The sequence below is a fragment of the Emydura macquarii genome, unplaced genomic scaffold (genome assembly GCF_026122565.2).
Source record: "Emydura macquarii macquarii isolate MOO-44397 ecotype Brisbane River unplaced genomic scaffold, CSIRO-AGI_Emac_v2 contig_1305, whole genome shotgun sequence".
NCBI lineage: Eukaryota > Metazoa > Chordata > Testudines > Chelidae > Emydura > Emydura macquarii.
The window spans coordinates 1,388,019-1,402,220 of record NW_027131442.1 but is presented as its reverse complement, the minus strand read 5'-3'; the positions used below and the strand labels follow the sequence as shown (position 1 = coordinate 1,402,220).

Below are 14,202 nucleotides of genomic sequence, written 5' to 3'. Positions count from 1 at the left end.
CTGTGACCCTACTCCCTCCTGGCTGCTACCCCCTGCCACTGATTCTCCCTTCCCCTCTGTCCCCCACATGGCTGAACAAGGCTCCAAACTCTTCCAGCCAATGGGGCTGGCTGCCAGAGAAAGATCTCCCCCAACAGGGGTGGGGCGGGGGAGGAAAGCCCAGCTCAGGTTTCCTCTTCGCCTGCCCAAGAGCCCCCACTTCCTAGGCATGAGTGATGCCTCCCTCTCAGCAGCACGGAGCCCAACAACTCCCCAGCAGGGCAGCGGTAGTAGGTGCAGCTGGGAGAGCAGATGTCAGCTAGATGGGAGCCACCAGCAGCACTACAGCTGCCCCCCACAGTCCTGAGACACCAACCCAGGAGCCAGGGATCCGATTTCACACTATGGCAGCCTCCAGTTGGGATGTCCAGAGTCACGTGGCCGGGGCGGCTCTCATACCCCCAGGAAAGTCCCATAATTAACCCCAGCAGGGCCCCTGCTAAGTCTCTTGGATTCATTAGTATTCGTCTAAAAAGAGAAATCGTTATCGTGGAGCTAATGATGAGCCCTGAAAAGGAGGTGAGAGCCAACCGAGAGCTCAGCCTCACCCTTCCTTCACCAATGGGCTGGACTGCGCGCTCGCCCGCTGCCTGGTGCCCCCCCCAACACCTTGCTGTGTGATGTGAGTGAAGGCCGTATCTGTAGCGCTGAGGCATCACATCCTCCCAGCGGGGCTTAATGTCTGGGCACCAGAACTCCTGGGTTCGCTTCCCAGCTCTGCTCTGGACTCAGGAATCAGTTAGGCCCAGATCCAGGGATTTTAATGGGAGTCAGGCAGCTAAATACCTCTGAGGGGCTGGGCCTGTCATGAACGCCTTGCGCACAGTAGATTGCAGGGCTGATACTTGCAGGTCAGGCTCCTGCACCAGATGTGGCCTGGCTGCAGAGCTGCCATCATAGCAGCGTGACCAGAGACGTGTGCCCTTTAAGGGACATTAATACTCAGCCAGGTATGGCCGGCCTATGCTCAGGTAAGGGATATTACAGAGGGGGCCACCTAGCGGCTGAATATTATCCCACAGCTATCTGCTTACAGCCGCCTCCCGCTGCAGCTGTGCCAGCATAGCCCCGTAGTGTAGACGCTTCCTACATCAACGGAAGGGATTTTTCCATCACTGTAGTTAATCGACCTCTCCGAGGATTCGTCCAGAAGGTGAATTCTCCTGTCAACTTCGCTGCGTCTACGCTGGGGGTTGGGTCGACCTAACGACGGCGCTCAGAGCGTGAAATTTTTCACAGCCCTGAGTGGTGTAGCAAGGTCGATCTAATTGTAAAGTATCGATCAGGTCTCTGTCTCTCTGGTCTCAGTTCCTTCCCCTGAGCTGATTAAAGAACTGGAAAACGTGCCGTAGAGTGACGGATTCAAGGAGCTCAATCTGTTGAATTTAACAAAGAGAAGATTCTGGGGTGACTTGATCACAGTCTATAAGTACTTACATGGAGAATAGAAGATTGATCATGGGTAGGGTTCTTCTATCCAATGGAAGATCTAATGGCTGGAAGTTGAAGCTAGATAAATTTGGACTGGAAATACGGTGCCCTTTTTTAACAGCAAGGCTAATTAACCATTGGACCAACTTACCAAGCTTTGTGGTGGATTCTCCAAACCTGGCAATTTTTCAACCAAGATGGGATGTTTTTCTGTAAGATCTGCTCTAGATCAAATAGGGATTATTTTGGGGCAGTTCTCCGGCCTGTGTTTGACAGGAGGTTAGAGACCAGATGATCACAGTGGTCCCTTCTGGCCCTAGAATCTATGAATCTCTGTGCAGTGGGGCTATGACCTAGTTCATCTTTGGAAAGTGCTTTGAGATCCAGCTGTAAAAGGCACATCAACTGTTCGACGTAGTATTGTTATTAGCCGAGATGAGATGATCCATGTAAGCCAGCAGTTCCACCCATGGCTCTTTGCTGGCCAAGCTAGTGCTACATAGCTAAGGGTCATCAATTCCCCGGAGCTCAGTTACTGCCACCATAGTTTACTAGAGAGACAAGGCGGGCAAGGTAATATCTTTTATTGGGCCAACTTCTGTTGGTGGGAGAGACAAGCTTTCCAGCTACATGGGGCCCTTCTTCAGGTCTGAGAAGAACTGTGTGTTGCTCGAAAGATTACGCTACGGAGCTGGACAAAGCTGCGTGGCAGCAGCATGGGAACTGCATGGCCGCTTGTGGCAGTGTGATCCTGATCATGGACCTGTTGGCTGGCCTCCAGCCCCACTGAAACAATTCCACAAAGACATCGTCGCATGGAAACACACCAGAGCCATCCTCGAGCCCTGGGCAGCTCATGCACCCCACAACAGGGGAAGGCAGCTGCTGGGCAGAGATCCCCAAGCCATGCAGAGGTCCCGCCCCACTCCTGTCTCCCCTGTTCTCCACAAATCAGCACTTCCCCGCTAAAAATCTCCACTCCAGAAAGGTGCCCCCTAGTGGGCTTGTCCCCTCTCAGCCATGCCACATCTTTTGCTCCCTGATAGGCTTAACTACTCCCCAGCTCAGAAGTGATTAGTAATTCTGGGGGCTTCAAGCCCCACCTTATTTTTATGAGATGTTTGGAATGCCCTCCTTTGCACTGGTTACCAATACAACCTCACTGAAACCACAGAGCAACTGTCGCCCCCCGGCACACCCTGCCATCACCCTCATTTGTGCACTGGTATCACCCACACTGTGTTTTGAGCCATTGCATTGTGGGAAAATCTAGGCCATTTTCCCAGCCTGCCCCAGCAGGGGACAGAGTTTGCACAGGATGTGCACACAGAGCTGCACTGGCAAAGCAATGCATTCTGGGGGATACTACCACACAGAGAGCTCAGCCAGTCCAGTGACAGTGGCACAGCTGAGAGAGTCACCTCTGTACAGTAAAGACCGTATTCAGCCCTGGTTACAAGAAACTGACGTGTGCCATCAAATGCCAGTGTGCTAACCCTGAGAAGAGTGGGCATAAACTATGCACAGAGCCAACCAGCTGGCTACACACTCAGTTAAAAGTTCTAGTACTGAAACAATGTTAGATTTACTCCTCTGTGCCTGGAGCAGCCAGCAAAGAGAGGAAGGAAAGGACTGGGGACCAACTGGCTAAGCAGCAGTTCTGCAGAAAAGGACCTGGGGGTTCCAGTGGACAAGAAGCTGGATATGAATCAGCCATGTGCCCTTGCTGCCAAGAAGGCTAACGGCATATTGGGCTGCATTAGTAGGAGCATTGCCAGCAGATCGAGGGAAGGGATTATTCCCCTCTATTCAGCTTTGGTGAGGCAATATCTGGAGTACTGCATCCAGTTTTGGGGCCCCCACTACAGAAAGGATGTGGACAAATTGGAGAGAGTCCAGTGGAGGGCAACAGAAATTATTCAGGGGCTGGAGCACAAGACTTATGAGGAGAGGCTGAGGGAACTGGGTTTTTTTAGTCTGCAGAAAAGAAGGGTGAGAGGGGATTTGATAGCAGCCTTTAACTACCTGAAGAGGGGTTCCAAAGAGGATGGAGTTAGGTTGTTCTCAGTGGCTGCAGAAGACAGAACTAGGAGCAATAGTCTCAAGTTGCAATGGGGGAGGTCTAGGTTGGGTATTAGGAAAAACATTTTCACTAGGAGGGTGGTGAAGCACTGGAATAGGTTACCTAGGGAGATGGTGGAATATCCATCCTTACAGGTTTTTAAGGCCTCACTTGACAAAGCCCTGGCTGGGATGATTTAGTTGGGGTTGGCCCTGCTTTGAGCAGGGGGTTGGACTAGGGGACCTCCTGAGATCCCTTCCAACATTAATCTTTTAGGATTCCATGAAAATGGTTGGTAATGAGCAGAGATCATGAGCATCCTTCACTTAATCAAGCTGTGAGCTTCCAGTAGCTACAGGCAAACCCCAGTTTGTTTTGGCTTGGCCAGGCACCAGGAAGCAGTTTCCTGCAGAGATAACAAGAGTGTGTCTGTGCTCTTCTAGAAAACAAACTGTCAGGGAGTATCCTCTTAGCCTGCTGCTGCTGGGGCTTTCCAGGCCCAGGTGAAAGGTAAATAAAGAGCGGACTGGTTTTTTAAAAATTCCCTTAATTCCCCTTCTGGTCCTGATTTAAAAATAATTGGGCAGAGGGGTGGATGGAGAGCAGCTGGGGGAATGGATGGGAGAAATCAGGGAGGTAAAGACAACTGGGGCATAGCTAGGACAGCATGGAGTGAAGTGGCAGAGGATCAGAGACATCACCCCAGCCAAGCAAGCAGGCAGAAGCAAAGGAGACCAGGGGGATCCTAAGCAGCTCCCGGCTGCCTGCCCCATCACCCTGGACTGACCACAGTGACACACACTGCATCTGTGTACAGGGAAGCTGAAGAATGCTAGCCAACACTCTGAAGCTGGGACAGTGCTGGGGGTGAGGGGGGAGGAAGGACCAGATAGGGCAGGGCAAGAAGAAATAGTGCCGACCTCGGACTGAGGAGAAGCTATGATATCAAGCTTTTCTCAGGAGTCATACCAGCTGGGGTTCAGGGGTTAATATCCAGAGCAAAGATCTTACATTCCCTGAATGACCCAGACTGGTATAACCTACAGGCAGTGTCTGCTTCCCCCATTGCCAAGATGCAGCCACTTCTGGGGAAGAGCGTGGTAAATGCATGGTATTTTGCACAGGAATCCCATGGTGAACTGAAGCTGCAGGGGTGGGTCTAAGACCCATTCGAGTTTGACCAGGGCAACAGGGTTAACATCCCTACCCTGGCACCTCTCATGACGAGCCATCAGGTCTATTTTAGGTTTTGCCACAAAGAATCTGGTCCAGTGCCCAAGTGGATACAAACAAGTCACCTAGTGAAAAGTCTGGGACCGATGCCCAAGTGCCTTGAAGCTTCAGGAGCGAAGCTGGGATCTCCCGCTTCTGGTCAGTCTCTCCCTGCACTGCTGGCAAAGGGCACAGCACAGCTTTCAGGGCTGAGCCAACTCCTTCAGTGCAGAGGCAAGGCACCCAGAGCGACAGTGATTGGAAAGAACAGCTGCCTCCTGGGGCTGAGATCTGAGATCTGGCTGGCAGACAAGACCCTTCCTCGGATGCAGAGCAGGAGGTGGCATCTCTTGGATGGAGATTAAATTAGTTCACATTTCCCTAGTCAAATGAAACTGACAGTCCAGAGCACGGGGGCCTGGATTTACAAAGGCAGCAAGTTAGCTACTGGCCCAGAGATCTGTGACGCTCAGGCAGAGTCAGTATGGAGGGAGTGTGTGGATAAGGAAAACCCACCAGTGTCCTGGCCCTTGTACCAAGGAGTTCCTGGCACTGGGCATCACAGTAACACCAAGCTGTGTGTAATTACCAGTCACTGAAGGGGACTGGTGCAGACACGAGATCTCCACCCAATGAGGAAGATGGAAGATTCAGCTCTGTTGGGGCGAGTTTTCACTAGCAAAGCCTTTTCATCCAGAGCTTTACAGAGCTATAACTCAAGCGGGGATTTGCCTGGAACATCAGGGTTGAAGGACCATAGGCTCCAAGGAGCAAGGCTCTGTTTTACATCTCCCTCCAACAGTTTTGCTCTCAAGGCTGGCTGAGTATGGAGGGGGAAGAGCACCGCCTACTGAAGTGACACCACTTCCTACAGAACAGTGATTTTCTCTGGAGATTTGCTGTCCGGGCACTGAGCTGCTATGTCAGATCTGAAGCACTCACAGTACAAGGTGATACCATTGGAGGCTTTTTGGACTCTGCCAACTCACTGAACTCCATACCTGACCGTTCCCCTCCCGCAATACATACTAAATGATAGAGTTTTCTTACTGGCTTAATAAAAACTTCAATGAAAGCATCACAATGAGAGATTTTTTAAAAAACATTTAAAAAGATTGACAGATTGCACAGCTATTTGATGTATAAGGACTTAGCAGTACAGATACATAGTATGGTATGTATATAATCAGCACGAGCATCAATACAAAGATATGAACATTTATTTTCTCCCATTAAGAATTTTTCTAGGTGACATTGTCAGATTCAATAGCCTTTATTTCCTTTATCTGATTACTAACTTCATCTTAGAGAATTAAAAAAGCCAAATCATTCATCTAATTTACTTATGACCTTGATGTACTCTTCGTTAGTCTCAACTTGCTCGATGAAACCAATGAGTCAGTTTCACTTTTGAGGTTCCCTGCGGTAAGGTAAGGCTGTAACCGCTGGGTTGCCAACAGTGTAGGGCACTGTTTACTTTAAAACGCTTCACAGGAGCGAGAACAAAAAGAGCAGGAAACTCCCCTCTCCCACCACTATCCCCCAGGCATTGAGATAAAAAGGAATGTGTCAGGTTAAACTGAAGAAGGGTGTGTCATTCTGTGGCCCAGTTTGAAGACAGTATTTCTTATACAAGTGCGTGTGTCGCTCCCTGTAGAGTCTGGTGCACCAATTCTAATGTCATGCAACACCTGCTCTACAAGCCAGAAAAATCTTTTCCTCAGCCACACACACACACAACACTGATAATTTAGATATAAAATTAAATCCAGCTACAACTCATCATCACTTTGGGTTTGGGAAGAAATAAACAGCAAAAAGAACAGATCTCCTATAAAAACTCAGAGCATTGGTCCATCTAGTTCCCAGAATCCCACACCAGCTGTGGCCAATGCTAGATGCTTAAGCAGAAGGCAAAAAGCCTCCATAATGCATTTGGCCATTTGAGTAGTGTTGAACAAGAGGGAAATTCCTTCTCAGACCTCACCATGGGTGATCATTTCATGCCCTGAAGCACAAGGACTGGGACAATTGGATTTTATATATTGCCAGTGAGCGTCCCTGTAGCTTGTAACGCTAGGGAACAAATGACGAGTTATGCTGATAATAATGCAGGGTTAGTATGGAAGTAATGCTCCTAATGCCTGTTACGCCTCTGAGCGTACTCAGGGGTGAACTAAATGATTTCAGAATCCTGAGCAGACTCCGAGTCAGTTAAGTGCTAGTGCAATTAATAAAAAGTGCGGTGACTTCCTCTCTCCAGACAAGTCTGATTCCTGAGTGCTTATTCCCAGTAAAGATGGAAAGCAAAAAGCCACTAACCAAATAATAAGATTATAAAAGAAAGCAATGTGGAAATACACTCTCTAATTCCTGAGATCCACCACCAGTGAGCACCACATACAGAAGGAAAAAAGGGTTAAGTTGCCAGAGCTATAAAGCCTATATGCATCTTTTATCCCATTGAATATAGGGATCGCTTGCCTACCACTAAAACACTGTTACCTCTAGGGTGAAATGTAGTTTAACAGGTAAATGCGCAACACAATGTACAGAAAAAGACGCGAAGAACTTTGACTGAAATTACAAGTTTTTTCCTTCCTATTCATTAAAATCAAATTACCAGGGACAGACTTTAGTTAGAATAGCATGGCTAATATCCTTGGTTTGGCTTCAAAAAAAGTGCTGTGGCATTGTTAATGACCACAAGTGGTCTGGCCAAAAGATGGCACCTCTATCCCTAGCACTGGGTGGGGGTAGACTTAGTGAGGACCAGGAGGTACAAGTGCCCCAGCATCAGTCTGCAGCACATGGAGCTTCCCCACAGAGGGCCACATTTGACCCTGGTTAGCTTGTAGTTTTCATTTCTTGCAGTTCGCCCAGAAGCATTTAGCTAGCATTGAATGCTGGAGTTTGGGCTGCACAACTGTTTCTACTGTAACCCTGTTTTTACCTGCTTGGAATTTTTCGAGTTGTGCACACTAGGGCAGAATTGTTTTTCTCATAGCTGGCATCTGTCCAAAGAGGAATATGTTGAGGAAAATGGTAAGGAAAATCTTTTCAGTTAAGCTGCGTTGTAGGAAAATATTTTCTTGCCCTTAAAAAAAGTTTGCTGGACTCCCCCACTAAAGAGTAGATGATGTCTGAAACTTAGTTGGTACATAGCCATGGCTGAGGAGAAAGCCCAGACTTTTTTACACATGGAATTGTTCCTAAATAACTCCATGTGCAGGCACTTTTCATCTGGATGAAAAGACCATCTAACTCTTATGAGTAATTTTTATTAGTAGATCTCAAAGACCTCTGCAGAAAGTTCAGTATCATTATCCCCATTTTACAGATAGGGAAACTCAGGCATAGGAAAGGAAGGGACTTGCCCAAGGTCACCCAGCAGAACCAGGAATTAAACTGAGATCTCCAGAGTCCTAGTCCTATGCCCTATCCACTAGGACATACTGTCTCCCACCCACAGATGCTCTTATTCTGGATTAAAAGTGATTTGGTCCTATTTGTCTTTACCTGGTGCGTTAAAACACTCAGATCCAGTTAGGACATGCATAGATGTGCAGTGCTGGAAAGGCACACTTGAAACATCAAATTAAGATGCATCAGTTAGTCTCTCAGCGTATGACCTGCGAGGCAGTGGTATCTTCTTTACTTCTAGGAGTTGTGCACTGAACAGGAATGCTTGCCTATAGAAATTTTCCTTTTTCCAAAGGCAAAAGATTATACATGCAAAAAAGTTGTGCAGTTAAAATTTACAAAAGATTAGCTTTCTACAACAACATTAAGTATTTAACATGAAAGAATTTTAAGTAGACTGCTTAAATCTTTGGGTTTTGTTTTACACCTGTTTACCTCCAATGACTGATTAACATTTTGAATAAAGGAAGCCTTTGAATAAAGGAAGATTGAATAGCCTCACCCTTTTTAGTTAAGGAGTGAGAGCTCACAAGGAACATCCCTAAGACATAGGAAAGATCAGACCACACACACAAAGTAAGAACTTTCAAACCTTTTTGCCTCTTGGAGGTATAAGACGACACAAGTACAATTTTAAAAGTGGTTTACAGTTCACCTTTCAATCTTGGCAAGCCATATTAACCACGTTAGGGTAAAGTTCTGACACTGCTGTCCTGGGGTCTTTTCATTCTAATCAAGTAAAACAACTGTTTTATTAGTTGCTTCCTCTCACCCCAAAGTTTCTATGCTCCATAAAACTTGTCTGGCAGATGGAACAGTTCTATAAAGACTCAGCTGATTCTGAGGCCTTGTCTACATGAGAAAGTTGCTAAAATGTGAAAGAAAGTGATTAGTTTAAGTAGTGCAGATCTCTGTGTAAATTAATCAGTTTAATTTCACACCTTTAAACTGGTGCAACTTTTTCATGTAGACAAGACCTCGGCATGAAACAAAAAAACCCTGCAGTAGGATTCAATCCCTCCCTGATAACCCAATCCATAGTCTAAGGCTCTAGAAATCTTATTTTATAACACTTGTTTTCATGACTTAGTTTAAAAAAATAAATGGCCAGAATTAAAAAAAAAAACCCTATAATATAAAACTTAACTTTTAAAACTTAAAATTTCCCTAATTTAAAATTATGACCCTGTTGCTTCATTACCAGAAAGAAAGACCTCAGAGTAAGGTTCTTCCTGTGGAGACAGAACATGGTATTTTCAAAGCTTGCTTAATTACAGAATCCTTTTTAGAGCCCACTAATTAGTTGCATCTCTTGGCAGTGAAGATGCATGTTACACAGCCAAATGATGGAACAAGACCCATGGAGGTAAGGATCTCTTCTTACCACCACCATCTCCCAGGGCGTAAGTGGTTATTCATGTGTATTAAGTGAAGTCAAGTCAGAGGAATGGGGATTTTGTGGGTGGGTAAGACCAGGGTTCAATTTTGATGGGAATCACCAAGCAAAAATAAGTTGAATGACAAAGGCTGCGGAATGCAGATATAAAATTGTTCCAACAAACAAGCCACTGGGAGGTGGCATCAGAAAAACATTGCAAGGATTATGGCAGTGGGTACTGGAGATGGAATTAAATCCTCCACTAAGTCATCGCTTTCCAAGTCTTCTTCACTTTCCTAGTCACCATCAGTCTCCATCATCACATCATTGGTCTCAGCGCTGTTATTATAGGGAACCTCTACAGTGTCCTCAGAGCCACCAGAGGGAGCCTCAGCATCTCCCGCAAGGTCACAGAGCACAGACTTATAGCATTCTGGATTCTTCTCTCTGATATCAGACAAAATGGCCTCCATCGAATGGCCCCACTCAACAACGCTGTGCTCCTGGCTGTGGTACTTGTACAAGTAGCCAGCGGTGTGCATGGCAATCAGACGGCCTGAGGCATCAAACACAGGTGAGCCTGAGGAGCCACAGAAGAAGCTGGTGTCATAGGTGACTATGTCAGGATTGTTAGTCACTTCCTGGAAGCTCCTTGGGGTGAACATGTGGATGCAGTGTGTGGTTCTGCTCTCAGGGATGGTACCACAACTGGTGCTGCTGTGGCCTTCTCCCTGCCGTTTCTGGAGACGTTCAATGCACCTCCACCCCCGCTCAAGCGGGGATACTATAGAGCAGCCATCTGTGGACTTCTCCTTTCCATCTGGGTGGCCAATGACAAAAATCAGGCCGCTACATGGTGGTGAAGATGTCAATTTTGCTAACCCATCTGGGAATTTGGTGCTCCGTTCCTTCAATTTCAAGACGGCATAATCAAGGGCCTGGTCTGAGACTTCCAAGCGTGGTTCAACGTCGAACCAATCATCTTCCTCAGGGTGTTTGTTTTCATAAGAGAAGGCAACCTTGACAGAAGGACTAACTTGGGCCCAGTACTGCTCCTCGACTCCTGGTCCTGTTACATCGCTCACCACATGACGACAGGTAAGGATGTACCCCTTAGATAACACAAAGCAGGTGGCACAGCCCCTGTTTCCATTGTAGTCCCAGTCTATATACCCTACTGAGTTGCTGAGTCCAGCAAGGAGTTTATGCACCCTAACTGGAGTGGAGTTCTTCGCCTCCTTACTAAAATTTTTTCTATGCAATTCCAGCAGATCTTTGACATGTTTGCCTGACTCTGTAACTTCCTCGTTAAAGAACTCTTCGATCAATTCACTTTGATTCTTTAATTCAGAATACTGGGCCAGAACAGCGGGTTTAAACTGATAGAATGCTTCCCCCTGCTGCTCCCCAGTGGCTGCACCATGCTGCTTAGTCCTTGCTTTAATGGCACGTTCAATTTTGAGCTCCACCTCAAATGAGCGATTATTTAGCCCATCGACAGGAAATTCACTAATGGTTATTTTATTGCTGTTCTCCACTAGGCACCACTCCTTTTCCTCCAAGATGGGCAGAAACCGTCCATCCTCACACAGAGCTTTCTTGATGATCTCCCCTTTCGGAGCAAATATGCATATCTTGCAGCGCTCTTGTACAAGCTTCTGGCACCACATTATTTTTTGAATTTGCATTCCATCAGGTGCTCTCTTTCCAAGGGGTGCAATATAAAATACAACACATTCAGTCCCTGTGGTGTCGAGTTGGCGGTGTCCTTGCTTGCCACCTTCCTGGTCTCTCTTCATTTTATAAAACTTCATTTCAAAGTGGGACTTCTCAGGCAGGCACTTGAGGGGCATTCCCAAATTCACAAATGCCTCAATCCCTTGTTTTCCCTGCAGATACAGCTCCTTGCCGTGCTGCTTCTCGATGTGAGTCTGGACATCTTTCAGAGCCATGAGGGAAGTGTAAATACTGTCATTGGCTTTGCCTTTCACCACGTACTTCCCTCCATTTAACTTAACAGTGAATTCTCTATCCCCACAGGGTCCAGGATCTTGGGTTCCAGGTTTCTCACTAGACATCAGGGTATTACCAATGTCCTTCAGAGGACTGGCGCCAGTGTGAGATCTCATCCTTTTTGGTGTAGACTGCCCATTCTTTTGCTGAACAACAACAACAAAAAACCCACAATGTCAATAAACAACATCTGCAATTTCCCATTTGTAGCCCTGCGTTATGCTAAATCAATGCACCAAGACTCAGTGGAGAGGTACATCACGGCAGGCTTTATTGGTCGTGTCTGCACTGCATGCATGTTCACATACCACTTCCATAAAATCCTGTCTTGCCATGTAAGAGAAAAGTGTAAAATCTGGCATGGCTCTTCTGGTTCTAGCCAAGAACACAGAGGGGATTATCCCAAAATATTGCACCTGTTCCTGTTAACCTTAACTTAGTTCCCTTCCTAAAAATCTGCATTTGAATAGTAACATATAAAGAAAAAATAAAAGATTAGAAAGGGCTTTGAACACTCCTTCCAAAACATGTTCTGATTGGCAATATTATCTCTGGTGCTCACTCAGACACGAAATCCCACTAGTCCTTCCCATAGCATTGTGGGATTGCCTGGGAGGACTGACTAATATAGTTTTGCTGCAACCCAGTAAATCTGTGTTGCACACGTTAACTAAACCATGCTCAGGATTACCTTACACCCAAGCAAAATAAGAGCATTTAGTGGATAGGGCCTGAAAGCGAAATGATACACTCCCCCACACTCCCTGATGGCAGGGTCATTCTGAGGTGACAATGACTACATCAAAACCAAAGCCCAGACCAGTGCTTCAAGTGTGAACTTGACAACAATTAGACAGCTGGTGTGCTCATGCTACTGCCTGTCACGCTGACCAATACTCATTGTTTCCTTGAGTTCCCATCATCTGTCCCCACATATTTTTTGTCTTATACTTAGCCTGTAAGGGGTTTGGGACAGGGACTGTCTTATCATTCTGTGTTCTGACAGCACCTAGCTCAGTAAGGTCCTGGACCATAACTGGAGCTTGTCTGGGCTACCACAGTGCTAATGTATTATTATTTTATCACATGAGGAAACCTGCCTCAAAGTGGATTACCTGCCAGCAAGATTCAATGGTATTTTGTTGGGAGGTCCTGGCTGGACTTCTGCCAACAGGCCGTTTCCTGGCAGAACAGGGCTTCCTGGTACTCATGCTGGCTCAGAAACAGGAACAAGAAACTGAGGAGTCAAGAGATTTCACAGAGTTAGGAGACAGCTGCAGGAGAGTACAGACAATTCCTATTCACCTCCCATCTGTTCTGTCCATCATCCTCACACCTCATCACCACCCCTACCTGTCAGGCATCCATGGCACATGGCAGAGTGGGTTAGGAAACAGCACGCCATTGCACATAGGCTTTTGGAAACACCATTCCCTTTGGCAATCCCTATGAATTGTCCCCACCTGGCTGGAGCAACAGGTCACATTCAGTACTGACCACTTACCATTGTAGGGGGGCAGGCAGGTACCCAAGAGGAAGGGAAAGAGGGACTGGCTAGGTGGGAGAGATTCTTTATTTCCTTTGGAAAAGAGATTTTGATTCATTTACCCACTTTACTCTCCCTGTGGGGTCCTCCCCCACTCCTGGCCACCCATGAGATCTATCCATCAATCCCCACACAGGATCCTGTCCTCCCTCCTGATCCCCAAAGGATCCTTCCGGGCTCCCATCCCTCCATGGGGTCCTGCTCTCCAGGCCCCCACCGGCTCCTGTTCTCCCTCCTAGACCCCCACAGGGTCCTTCCCCCCATCCAGCTCCCCATGGGGTCCTTCCGTGCTCCCATTCCTCCATCGTGTCCTGACAGCCGCCTACATGGTCCTGCCCTCCCTCCTGGCCCCCACAGGATGCTCCCCGGGGTCCTGCTCCCCACCTGGCCCTCTCGGCTCCCGCACAGGGCCCTTCCCGGTCAATCCCCCGCGGGGGGAGGACCTAAATTCGAGCCTCTCACCGGCTCTCGGGTCTCTGCTCTCCGCGCTGCCGGGGCTCGGGCTCGGGCTCAGGCCCGGATCCGAGTCCAGGCAAGCGCGCGCGGCTCGAACGCCCCGGTCTCTTCCCACCAAGGCGCGCGCGGCTCGAACGTCCCAGTCTCTCTCTCTCTCGCCCACAAGGCGCGCGCGGCAGACAGGCCTGCGGCAACCAATCACATAATTCCCGCCCTAGGGAGTGGGGCCGGGCGAGGCGGCGGATCACAGCAGGCACCCGCTTCTCATTGGCCGCCGGGGCGGCTGAGCAAGGCGGCGGAACTGAGCGAATCCACTCGTCATTGGGCCTAGGCGCTGCCGTCCTGGAAAGCTGATTGGCTGCCGGTTCCCCGCTGTTGCGGGGTTGGAGAGAGGAGGGGGGCGGTGAGGTCTCCGGGCTTCGTTCCAAGAACGCAGCCAATAGGGGAGAGGGGCTGCTCGGTCACCATGACAACTTCCCCTTCAGTTCCATGGGGCCCGCCCTCATGGAGTGGGAAAGCGGCAGGGGATTTTCCCACGTTCTGCAGAGGCGCTGGTAGGGCGACTACGCCCGCGGGGTTGCTGCTCCATAAGGGGCAGTGTCGGGTGTGTCGTTCCAGGCAGAGGCCGACGTGGCAATGGGT

The 14,202-nt window shown here is 48.2% G+C and overlaps 1 protein-coding gene across 1 annotated transcript; it reads right to left on the bottom strand.

The window, feature by feature from the left end:
• Window positions 1-5,785: 5,785 nt before the first annotated feature.
• On the bottom strand, window positions 5,786-13,888 carry LOC137154800 (serine protease FAM111A-like). The gene is made up of 3 exons (XM_067550626.1): window positions 13,567-13,888; window positions 12,674-12,795; window positions 5,786-11,704 (listed from the first exon to the last, which is right to left on the bottom strand). Exons 2-3 carry the CDS (start codon window positions 12,767-12,769, stop codon window positions 9,842-9,844), a joined length of 1,959 nt encoding a protein of 652 aa, XP_067406727.1. The 5' UTR covers window positions 12,770-12,795; window positions 13,567-13,888; the 3' UTR covers window positions 5,786-9,841.
• Between the last annotated feature and the right edge of the window lie 314 nt (window positions 13,889-14,202).